The 13,425-nt window shown below is 35.3% G+C and overlaps 2 protein-coding genes across 28 annotated transcripts in view; one reads left to right on the top strand and one right to left on the bottom strand.

Moving 5' to 3' along the window:
- Positions 1-13,425, bottom strand: part of FAM227B (family with sequence similarity 227 member B) — a 202,323-nt gene that overhangs the window by 65,513 nt on the left and 123,385 nt on the right. The gene's annotated exons all lie outside the window — the stretch shown is intronic.
- Positions 9,443-13,425, top strand: part of FGF7 (fibroblast growth factor 7) — a 58,758-nt gene continuing 54,775 nt past the window's right edge. The window contains exons 1-2 of the mRNA NM_001163883.1: positions 9,443-9,623; positions 10,214-10,769. Coding sequence (NP_001157355.1) covers positions 10,484-10,769 — 286 coding nt within the window. The 5' untranslated portion in view covers positions 9,443-9,623; positions 10,214-10,483. The remainder of the gene's footprint in view (positions 9,624-10,213; positions 10,770-13,425) is intronic.

Genomic DNA, 13,425 nt, shown 5'->3' with positions numbered 1-13,425 from the left:
CTTATCTTTTTGCTTTGCAGATACTTCCAAGATAGTGTAAATTAATAGGATAAATCAGTTGTCATGGGAGATTTAAAAATATTTAAGAGAGAAAGCAATTTTAAAACATCTCTCAGTACTTCTATATCCACATCTGCAGATCAACTGATAAGCTATTTCCATATTTTTCTTGTTGATTCAATTAAACGAAGTGACAGTTTGATTTATTACACATACAATATTTGGCATTAATAAACACTATTTCTTTTAAAATATACTATAATTTTGAATTTTTACTAATTCAGTAACTTTCTAAACTCATGATACAATGCTTCCAGCTTCCAAGCTACTTAGACTAGGAAATCAAAACTATAATCATGTGCAGCCAAAACACTCTATCAGAAAGAAATCAGTCAGTCTTGTTTTGTCATTCTTCTGGCAAAATGACTATCAAATGACTGATATGACTTTCTTTTTTTCCAAATTAATCAATTTTTCTTAGCATTAAATAGATAAAATTTTAGTTTTTGACAGATTCTTTTTCTTGGGTAATCTACTGTGGTATTAGACGCTGAGATGAACTACTCTACTACAACATTCCTTATAGAATATAGAAGCAATTTTCTTTTAGGTAAAATAACCAGAGAGGGTACTAAGTATTGATTTCTTTTTAAAATGCTAACACGGTTATTAATAAAGTTGTTTCTCAGTGTTACAAGAGTTGACTGATCACTGTACATTAACCTATATTTTGACAACTTTGAAACCCATTTGTGGATGAAATCAAAGAATAAAACTGTTTTAGGATTTTATGATAAAGTCCCATAACATAGCTTGACTTCTGATAACTTCCTGTGCTATATTACTGGGGCCTATGATATTCCAGCTGTCAGAGACATTCTTATTTAGAGATATAAGGGAGGATGGCCCTTAAAATTTTCGTCAAAATACATACTTACTACTGCCATGAGAAGAGCTTTCCTTTTGTACCTGAGGTTCTTACAAAGAGATTCTGTTTCTACTTCCACACTTTTTTAAAAAAGTATAACTGACATACAATGTCCTGTTAGTTTCAAGTGTAGATCATAGTGATTCGATATTTATCTACATTACGAAATGATCACCATGGTAAGTCTAGTTACCATCTGTCACCATACAAAGTTAGTACAACATTATTGACTATATTCCCTATGCTGTATATTACACCCTCCATGACATAAATTTTATAACTGGAAGTTTCTACCTCTTAATCCCCTTTACCTATTGATTTGAAAGACGTTTATTGATTCTCATTTCAAGGGAGTAAGAGGTCCAGATACCTCTGATCCAGAGTGAGTTAGGATTTTGGGTGATAGCATCCCTCTCACCTAAACTTTCTAACTGCCTGATTTTCCCCTCCAGTGTTGATTATCTCCCAGTTTTCCTTAGCTCTGCAAACGACACCACTATTTATCCCGTTACAAATGTTAGATGTCTGGAATTTAACCTGGACTCCTCCTTGTCTCTCAGATTGAATCTATCATTAAGCTTTGTCTCCAACATTTATCTGCTCACTTCTTTCCATCTTCCTGCCATGATCCTAGTCTAAGGTCTCATCATCTCCAACCTGGAGTACAGCCAAAGCCTCCCAACTGGTCTCCTTACTTCAACTTCTGCCATCCTCCTAATGGTCAATGATAATCACATTTCTCACTGATTAGAACCCATCATATTTAGGGTCAAACCCAAAGTCGCTACTGTTGGTATCAAGACCCCACATATATTGGTCTCATATCACCTAATTTTCCTTTTCTTCACTATGCTCCAGTTACACTGTCATCTTTTAGTTTCTAGAACACATCAAGCTCATTTTCACCTCAGAACTTTTGTTTTCCCTGTTACCTTTTCCTGGAATGCACTACCTCCACTTCTGACTTCTTCTTCTTTTTTTTTTTTTGAAAGTATGCTTTTTGGTGAGGAAGATTGGCCCTGAGCTAATATCTGTTGCCAATCTTCCTCGTTTTTTTTTTCTCCACAAAGCCCCAGTACATAGTTGTATATCCTAGTTGTAGGTCATTTTAGCCCTTCTATGTGAGATGCCACCACAGCATGGCTTGATGAGCAGTGTGTAGGTCCACCCCCAGGATCTGAACCCGTGAACCCTGGGCAGCCAAAGCAGAGCATGAGAACTTAACACTTAGGTCATGGGCGGCCCCTGATTTCTTCTTAAGCAGAAGATCTCAGTTTAAATGTCACCTCCTCAGAAAGGCCTTTCGTTTTTTTTTTTTTAAAGAGACAAAGATTTTTTTATTTTTTATTACAGTAACAGTGGTTTATAACATTATATAAATTTCGGGTGTATATTGTTATGTATTTCAATATCTGTGTAGATTACATGTCCATCACCCAAAGACTAATTACAATCTATTGCCACACACATATACCTAATCACTACTTTTGCCCTCCTTCCACCTCCATTCCCCTTGGTAACCACCAATCCAATTTCTGGTTGTTTTTTTTTTGAGGAAGATTAGCCCTGAGCTAACTGCTGCCAATCCTCCTCTTTTTGCTGAGGAAGACGGGCCCTGAGCTAACATCCGTGCCCATCTTCCTCTACTTTATATGTGGGAGGCCTACCACAGCATGGCTATGCCAAGTGGTGCCATATCTGCACCCGGGATCCGAACTGGCAAACCCCGGAGGCAGAGGGCGGGGGTGGGGGGGGGTGCTGAATCAGAACATGCACTCTTAACTGCCGGCCGGCCTCCCAAGAAAGGCCTTTTGTGATCAGATTCCAATCTCCCTCTCCTTCCTGTTATCGCCTGCCATTGTAACCTATTTATTTCCTCCTGCAATAGCATTAGAATTTTTTTTCTTTGTTTATTATCTGTCTCCTCCTCCCTAATTTAAGCTGCATAAGGTCAGGAACCTTGCTTATTTTATTGACCAATGTATCTCCATAATATTGCATACTACCTAAATACATAGTAAGTGTTGATTTGAAGTAATTAGAGTTTTATTCAGGGAAAATGGGGGTGTTATTGAGGACTTTCGGGCAGAAAAATATTATGATTCCAACTGTGCTTTAGGAAGATTAACCTGATAGCAACACATAACATGGACTGGAGGTTGGAGAGAGGAGATGCCTGGAGATGCTTAGGAATAGAGTTGACATGAGAGATAACAATTACTTGACTCAGGACATGAAGGTGATGATTGACAGGTAGAAACAGGTGTAGAAAAAGTTGTGGTGGTAGAATTGAAAATTTTTGGAGTTGATTAGAGGAACGAGGAGGAGTCACTAGGACTGAGTTAACATTAAATACCATTGAGGGGAAAACACAAGTAACATTTTAAGATAGCAAAATGTTTAGTTCGAAGAGAAACACAACGGGAAGTATGAACCTCTTTTCTCTTATGCATGAGTTATTCTGTTAGTCACCAGTGTTACACAAATCTATATTTTACCAGTTACTTGGCTTTTTTGTGGATATATATTTATACTAAAGATGTTGGACTCCATAACTTCTTCCCCTTCTTTACTATCATAATCATCTTTATTCTGCCTCCTTCTCCCACTTTTTGGTGCTGAAAAGTCATGGTTTTAAAGCTGATGAATTAAAAATTAAACCAATTTTTTTTATTAGCACATTGATGTCCATGAAACGTTTATTTAAAAAATTGCTGTTGCTAGTCTTACCCCTCATTTGGCTGCCTTATCATGTAGACAATGAATATGGAACCAAAGAATGACAATTTAAAGCAAAGAATGCAATGACCCTAACTGCACAGAGTCTTCGATGTTTTTCATGATGTTCTCCTAGGGGTGAAGGAAAACTCTCCATACCCATTATAACACTTTTCAACTGCTGGAGTGGCATGAGGCTGTCAAAACCAGGCATTAGTGTATAGCACTGAATCAGGGAGAAGTTTATTTTTTGCTGAAGTTAAACATTAATTTAAGGTCAAAGCCATCAAGAGTGAATTACATGACTTCATTATATAGAAATTTCCAAATTGAAAAGAAAAAAAAGAACTAGTAACTGTAGCGATCTTGCTCCAGATCTAAAGTTGAATAGTAATTCATTAAATTAATAACATAATTTGAAGAACTTGAATTTTAGATTAGCATTTCAGAGAACATTTTATAAATATAAAATTAAATAAAACAAATTTTTATAGACTCAGAGACACAAAGAATCAAGTTACATTTGTAAACTGAGATTTTTATATAGTTGAGTCACAGGCACACCACAATTTTGAGCATATGACTCAGACTTTGTATCTTATATACAGTTAGTTTTAAAATGTTAGGGCATTATGCCAAGAACAAGCACAAAGTTTACATAACTGACGATTTATAGGGTCCCCAGGCTTGCTCAATTACTTTTGGAATTTTACTCCAGAGTTTAAACTACTGTCTTTGACCAGGTCTATCAGGTTTGAAGTAGACAAGCCTGCACTCCAGATTCCTATTACGCTTAGAATAAACCCAAACTCCTATTACCATGATCTTCAAAGTTCTTTATAATCTGGCCCCTGCCTACTTCTTCAGTTTCATTTCTCTCTCACTACTCTCTCCATTGCTCACGTACTTCATTCACATTGGCTTTCTTTCAGTTCTTGGAACACACCAAGCTCATTACTGTTCTAGGAAGCTTAAAACTTATCTCTTCAGACAGGCCATTCCTCCTTAAAGTAGGTCCCTCCATCCACTACCCATCTACCCTCATCTCCTTGAACACCTTCTTTGTATCCTAATATCTGCCCCCACTCCAAATCCCACCACAGTTAGACATGTTTATGTTTGTTTTCTTACTGGGATGCATACTCTGTAAGGGCAGAGATCACTTTCAGAATGTTCACCATGGTATCTTCAAAAGTGTAGGACATCTGGCACCAAGTAGCTATTTGATAAATATTTGTTAAGTGGATGAATCAAGGAAGTAAGTAATATTGGTTGTAGGGCATGAACCGAAGTTGAGGCTAAACTTATGGAATGGGACTGACGGAAGAAAAGAGGAAGATAAATCCATACTGTGATGATAGCTGTGGGAATATACTGGAAATAAATCTTGGACCACAATCTCAAATACACAAGGAATAACATAAAATTTTTGTTTATAAATCAACCTAGCTTCAACTTTGAGAATTTCATCCCTCCAGTTGGTAGAAGCTTAACCTCAATTATTCTTGGGTTTCCCTCTTCTGCTTCAAGATGGGATAGGATTCAAGGGTTTTATTCAGGGCCAAGCCAAGGGCCTTTGGTTGTTGAGTCATTTGTCTACCCTGGCTACTTCTGGGCATTCACCAACTCCGCTCACACAGTTCCTTCAAGTCTTGGCTCCCTGCTCTTCCAGATTTCTTTTAAAACATAGGAAATCTTTATGATGGGGTGCTTATGGGCTCATCTGTTTAGACACATAAGGCAGCTCTTACTCTCTGGTGCTTCTCTGCTTCTGCTGCGTGCTGTGATATTACCAGAAATATAGGAGCTTGGCTCCCCAAATGGACTTTTCTCTGTCCTCCCCTGTCTATGGACTTTACCTTCCCTGGGCTGCTTCTCAAAGGCACTTTCATGCTTCCCTTCTTTTTAGGGCATTTAGTACAACCGTTTGAAAAGGATTTAGGCTTTACCCAAGTCAGGAAGTGTATATGACTTTTTTCTCCCCTATCTTTCCTTTCCAATTACAAAGTTTGGGTTTTTGAAAATATGAAGAATAGAAAAAATAGGATAAATGAACATAACTTAATATTTCATAAACATTTTGCTAATAGGAATTAAGTAAGTTTGGGTCAGAATAGAGGCAGGGAGTGCAATTCTGATCACGTCACTCTTTGGCTTAACATACTACAATGGCTTCCTATTGCTCTTGATCAAACTCCTTGCAACAGCCCACCAGGACCCTGTCTGCCTTTCCAGCCTCTTCGCACACCATAGTCCCTCTTATTTTCTTTACTAGAGCCACAGTGGTGTTTCGTTATTGAAAAGAACATGCTGTCTTTCAACACAGAGTCCTTGTACATTTACAGGTAACTCTTCACCTATTAACTCCCACTCACCCTTCAAACTGTGCTTTACCAGCACTACTGCAGGGAAACTTTCCCTACTGCCACCTATTGTAGACACTCATAGCACCATGTACCTTTTCTTTATAGTACTTGTCCATGATCGTCACTTCCTCTCATAAGATGAGAAATGCAGGGGTTAACCACAATGAAATGCCATTTTCACCTGTCAGATTAGGAAAACCCCAAAATTTGACTATACATTATATTAAACAAACAGACACACTTATGTACTGCTAGTGGGATTGTAAAACTAGTACAACATCTGTGGAGGGTAAGTTGGCAATATCTACCAAAATAATAAATATGTATACCATTTGACCCAGACAAATTCTGGAAATGGATCCTACAGATATATTTGCACAGTAAAAATGACACATCTATAACTTTATTCATTGCAGCAATTTTTTTGGAAAGAGAAGAACACTGGAAAAAAATTAAGTGTTTATCAGTGGGAAGCTAGTCAAATACACTGTGATACATCCATTCAATGAAATACTATGCAGCTGTAAAAAAAAAGTGAGGAAATTTCCTAAATACTGAGATAGAAAGATCTTCTACTTTAAGTAAAAAGTGCAACATGCAGAACATTGTGCACGGTATGCTACCTTCTGTATAAAAAGAGGAAAAGTAAAAAATCTATATATATTTGCCTGTATATGCATTGGAAACTATGGGAAGATACACAAGAAACTAATAACAATCATTACCTATATTTTGGGCAAAAGACGGGAACAGGAGGATGAGGAACAGGATAGGATGTAAGAATGTAAAGTAACAAATGTATTTAATTATATTCCCTTCTACTGACTATACTACACATACTTACGAATGTGGCATAGGTTTAAAATTAATTATTAAAATGCAAAAGTCATTCAACAAAGTTATTTTCTATCATTTACCTTTTCATGAAATAGGGATATAATGGAGGTTGCTTAAGCAAAACTAGGTGGTTAATCATTACCTTGCCTATGTTTTCATGATATTCACTGAAATAGATTCTCTGTATTCTTTTTCATATATCCTGTCCCCAAATCAAACGAGACAAGTATTAGGCTTTGTTTCTTTTTGAAGAATCCCAGGTGCTGGTCTTTACTTTCTAAGGACATTTTTTTAAAAAGTCAATTTTTAGGAACAGATTTAAGGATCCTTTGTTTTACAAATTTAAAGCTCAAGAGACAAAGGTGTTTTCAATTAAAAATGAAGTTAACTCAATCTAGAAATGAGAAAAGAGACACTTCTTCAAAGTATCTCTGTGCTTAGCCTATCACTATATGTACACTAAAACAAGAGCAATAAATACTTGTCCATGTTATTACTACTAAGAACTTAAAACAACCCTGAGGGTTACCCATCTAGTGATACCTAAGTTACTCTTGGTTTCTGAAGAATCTCTCTTGAAGCGTTGGTATAATAAGGGCATAAGAGAGTTCTTCATTACAGCTGTGGTGCTAGTGAAACAGGTTGTGGGCCCATCTTGAATTAGTTGTTCTCCTTTAAGGAAACCGATAATCAAAAGATTTAAATATAGTTCCCTTGTGGAGATTAATCCATTCATTAATATTATTGGGATCATATTTTCAAGTCACAGAGTACAGTGGCATCCATTGAACTTACAGTGCATAGATCACAATTTCATACTTACTTTGTTTCCGTTTTGCAATTAACCCTATAGGGCAGATTTCAAGGAGGCACTAAGCACTCTTTACTCTATCAACGAACTATCTATTTCTTTTACCTAAGTCTTGAGCATGTAATTAGTAAATTTTGACTTGAAATCTTTTGATTTCTTGGTTTAAAATCTGTAGGGTCAGTGTGGAACAGATAGATTTAGTAGCTCTTGAATATCTTAACATGTGAACTGACTGTTAATTGTCATTTCTTTAGAGGGAATATCCAAGTCCTGGAAATACTGACCCTGATCATTACTGTTACCTGTGAAACTAATGGGGGTATGATTCAGAACACAGTAGCATCATACTTTGTTTCCTTCTCCTCTTCCTCCTTTTAGAGAAATACATGATAGAATATTTTGCAGCCATCTAGCTTTCAACAGATGCGACTATAGAAGGGCCTACCCTCCTCTGCTCTAAGAAACTTTGAAATTTCAATATCTGGTGCCTAAAGAATAACTGGGTACATTTAAACTATTCTGTGCTCTTGATTCTGTTCCTTAAAAGCGTAGACACAAAGAGAAATCACATAAAGTGTAATCCAATTGAATGGACAATTTCCTTTCCTATTTGGTCTACATGCACCACCTGGTGGTAAAGTAGTGTATTTCAAGCAGTGTGTGTGTGTGTGTGTGTGTGTGTGTGTGTGTGTGTGTCTGTGTGTGTGTGTGTTTGTGTTCTGAGAGTATCAATATGGGAAAGAGAATTTTAATATACATTCCTAAATATTGATTTAGATTAATAATGTAATTATTCTGCAACAAATATCTAATAAAGCACTAGAATACTACTATATATACACTAGACCAGGAGGTAAAAGGGAGAATAATTCATGTTGGAAAGGAAAAAGCCTTCTCTTATCTATATTAGCTATACCTCTTATAATTCCATCCATAAATTAACATTTACTTATTGTGCTAATGTTCTTATTGAGGCAAAAGTCAAACACTGATAACCAATGTAAAACCATTTTCTTTGTTTTTAATCTTTAAGAATAATAAGTTTTAAAAGTATGTATCCTCTTCCTTATATTAGTAGTTAGTATATGTCACGAGTCACAGAATTTTAAAACTACAAGGCATCATAGAATCATTTAGACTAATACATTAATTTTACAAAGTAGCAGCTGATATTCAGGAACGTCAAATAACTTGCCAAGGTCATAAGAACCTAGGTCTTCTCACTTTCAGTCTAGGAATATAAGACATGAGAATTAAACTCATATACAATGGTGAAATGTCTCTTTATGAAGAGACATATCCTTAACTCAGCTATACAGTGCTTTAGGATACTAAGATGTGAGTTAATACCTACTAATAGTTTTATTCTAACATTCTGAGCACAAAGGAGTAATAGTAGAAATGCATGCATCATAAAGCTGTGGAAAAGATTTTATAACGATTAAAAAATCCCTCATAAATATTCAAGGGAATATTTCTGAACTTATATACAATTGCCATGTTGTAAATATGGTCTAAACATTTCCCTTTGCCCTGCTAACTGCTTCAGAATCAAAGATCTGTTTCTACAAATTAGGGACCCATTTGTAGATTTAAGCATAAACCATGTTCATAGCTCCCTCTCATGACCATTGAATGAATACTATACAAGCCTCCTTTATTCTTGCTGTTGTATTCAACTAACAGCTCACTGGTTAAGTTTTAATTGCTTCCAATGAGGTCAGCAAAGGTATTTATCTAAAAGCCCTGAATAAAAGGCTCCACACACACACACACAAGCACACACGCGCTCACACACACAGAGAAAATCCTCTTGCCTGTTGATTTATGGAAACAATTATGATTCTGCTGGAGAATTTCTCAGCTGAGAAATAGTTTGTAGCTACAGTAGAGAGGCTCAAGTTGCACCAGGCAGACAACAGACATGGAATTCTTGTGTATCCAGCTGTTATCAACAGAACAAGTAAGTTACTGCTATTTGTTTTTAAAAACAATGCTGAATGTTTTCTAGTAGTTTATCTCTTTCTCTGGTTTTAGAGCTGAGGGGAAAAGTAAAGTTACCAGAGTTTTGAGCCATGTAGTTATCTATAGCAATTATGCTATAGAACTTACATAAAGATAAGGCTGAAGTTCTCCAGAGCAATCCTGACATTTAACTTGAGAAATCTGGGCAGTTCAGGAGAAAATAACTGATTAACCACAAATGTAAAAGCATACAATAAAGAAATCTGGGGAAAGCATTTATACTTTGTTAACAGTAATTTTAGAACTTAATTTAAAACAATGGCTCGAATTGCAGAATGTTTCTTACCAAATAGCAACCGAAATGAATGGTACAGTCATATTCTGACTTGTCTCTACTAATGCATAACTTTTATAAATCTACATACAGAGGGGTAAAGATGTCGACATCCTCTGTGAAAGTTGTTTTAAAGGTACCTTCATAGTATAAATTGAATGTTATAATACTATTTACCCACTGACATTTATACATACAATTTTTCATCTTCCTCTCTCCTCCCCTCCCCACTCTTAATCTCTCATTGCAAACAGAAGTCAAGTAGCAAACAGCATCGCAGCAACTGAGCTTATTACAACCTGTTTTTTATAAGGATACACCAACAGAGAGTTATTTAAGGAGGAATCCTGTATTGTTATCAGGAACTGAAAGGATAAGGCTAACAATTTGGAAGGAGAAACTACTCTTTCTTAAATCAATCTACAATTCACAGATAGGAAGAGGTCAATGACCTAGAAGCAAAAATCAACTCCAGATTTAATTTTCATTATGTTATTCATGAACACCCGGAGCACTACACTATAATGCGCAAATGGATACTGACATGGATCCTGCCAACTTTGCTCTACAGATCATGCTTTCACATTATCTGTTTAGTGGGCACTATATCTTTAGCTTGCAATGACATGACTCCAGAGCAAATGGCTACAAATGTGAACTGTTCCAGCCCCGAGCGACATACAAGAAGTTATGATTACATGGAAGGAGGGGATATAAGAGTGAGAAGACTATTCTGTCGAACACAGTGGTATCTGAGGATTGATAAACGAGGCAAAGTCAAAGGGACTCAAGAGATGAAGAACAATTTCAGTAAGTATCGTCTTTTATTTAGAGCACTGCTTAGGAACCTTAACAACCTGTGAAAAGATCGATTTTCAAGTGACATGCTTTCTCAGTCTCCCTTTTTTTGGGAAACAAATTAACTTTTAATTTATCTTTTAATTTCCCTAAATTGGGATAGATGACCTATGTTCTCAAAAACATCTTCTGGAACAGGGCAAATCTACTAATTTTATAGTTGGAGCTGATTACCTAAGCCATTTTGAAAATATATTCTCATTGTTCTAAGCTCAAAATGCCCATAAATTAAGCAAAATGTAAATGATATTATTCACAGTGAAATGTGACTTCTTGTCTTCTAGCAAAACTCATTAGGAACTGTAAAAGAGTACTCAGTAAATGCTCACAAAGACTACGTATTAGTTTAAGGAACAGAGAATTTATTTTTAAAAAATAACTTGATTTCCTTTGACAGAATATGTCTGTGATGTAAAATACTTAATCTGTGCTAAAAAATGCATTCAGTGACTTGTGCAATTGTGTATAGTTATAAAATAGAAGGGAATCTGTGGTATCCTCATCTGTTCATGTCATAATGACCCTGTATTAGATTGCTTAATTATTTCACCCAGGTAGAAAAATAGGTTCCTCCTAACATTTTCTTTATCTAAATCTTCTATACCATATTTCTATGTTATCTTAAGAGAAATGTAAACGTAGAAAAATAAAAGGGAGTTAGAAGAGATGTTAATTGATGTGATTTTCAATTAGGAAGCCTTACATTTTCCCCAAGAATCAGTTATTCTTTTCATGTTGAAATATTAGGACTGGATTTATCTTTTAGCAGTTATGATTAATAATCAATTTCAATAATATTAAATTTAATGGGGTAAAATGTATACCTCAACATATACATTAAGAATTTAAAATCCCTGAGTGAAAATAAATTTTGTTTGTATGACTAGCACTTGAACAATGTTATTATTATATCATCTTATGATACTATGTGTGTTAAAGTCAACTGAAAAAGAATGCATGGGGATGATGGTGTAAACATTTGTCTAGCACAGTGCCAGGCTTACAGTGAATATTTTAAACTTTTGTGGCTTGTTTAATGAATGGCTTTTAGTCTTCTTAACTAGTGAACCAACAAATGGGAATCTGGGAAATTATGTTTCCAATGAAAATGAGAGGATCTTTGTGGATAGTCATTTCTATGTGAGCAACAGAATTTGGCTTATAATCAATTTACTTAAAAGTTATTGAAATTTATCATGGATAACGGAACCTGGAGGAGAAGACAGAGCCCAGGTGGAAGTTATGACACATAGGCCCAATCCCTGTCTGTGAATGACTTTGCAACAATTTCTTACTTTTTCTGATTCTCATTTTTTTCATCTGTAAGATGTGGGATATGTACAGACGATCTCCAATACACGTTCTAATTCCTACAGTCTATTCTATTCTAAACCACAGAATATATAACATAAATGTGAGCAAATCTAAGTACTTATTATATAATTATCACACACATTGAATGAGATGAAAGTGAATATTATCTCAATGGTAAGATGAGCTGTCAGAACTAATTTCAAAGTATAGTAATGAGGTTATCAAACCTAAACACTGTAGAATTCTTACATACGACAATTAATTCCTTTTGAAAACTTTACCAAATACTAAAAAAGTGAAAAATTAGATGTAAAAGGCAGTGAAAAGAATAATACGCATAATTATTTGGGATCAAAATATATACAACTGGAATGCATTCACACATGTTTTATTTTGTGTTAAAATTTCTTAAAATCATGAAACTCAGCTGTTTATAAACATAAACAAAATGCTAAAGCTATTTGATAGTTTGAAAAACAATTTAGCACTAACCTTGAGTAATCATAAGGCCAATTTGGTATACCATTTCTCCTCTAACACTAATTCAACAAGGAAAAAGAAAGAGAGAGAGAGAGAGGGAGGGAAAGAAGCAGGGAGGGAGGGAGGATGAAAGGAAGGAAGGAAGGAAGGAAAGAAGAAAGGAAGAAAGGAAGGAAGGAAGACATGATATAGATTATGTAAATATTCTTCACTTTTATAAGCGTTCTCATAGACTATATAAAAAACATACTTTCCTGCTATGGTAAATTCTCATGGAAAGGGAAACTTTCATCAGGATCCTTTAATTAAACCCTAAAACTGTTGTCAAGTTGTGCTGTTATCCTATCGAAGAAGGAGCCAATCAGGCTTTTCCATAGTTAAAAAGGGGTTAATTCACTGTTGTCTATAGGAAATCCTAAGACGCAGAAGAAAATACTCATTGGAAAATATATGGAATAACTTATTAGAATTCTGATAGTCATTTCCTATTATTTAAGGGTCAGCTTTACCCATTTTAAGAGTGAATGCCCCACATATAAAACATGCAAATTGACACACATAAAGTTGAAGCTAGTGTTACCAGGTACAAAGAAACCCAGGTACAAAGAAAGCGCTCAACAGAATTTGTTTAAAAAGTCAGAGAAGATGAGAAATTTGAAATTACAAATATGAAGATTGTTTACATTCCTCAATCATTAATTGAATAAATGAACAAATGAACAAAAGATGTTTTCTTCCTATTTTCATTAAAATGAGAGTAACAGGTAATTTAATTGTCTACTAGAGCGAAATGCAGCAAAGTTCAGAAAGTGGT

This window comes from Equus caballus, chromosome 1 (assembly GCF_041296265.1).
Source record: "Equus caballus isolate H_3958 breed thoroughbred chromosome 1, TB-T2T, whole genome shotgun sequence".
Classification (NCBI taxonomy): domain Eukaryota; kingdom Metazoa; phylum Chordata; class Mammalia; order Perissodactyla; family Equidae; genus Equus; species Equus caballus.
This window is presented reverse-complemented; position numbering and strand designations above follow the sequence as displayed.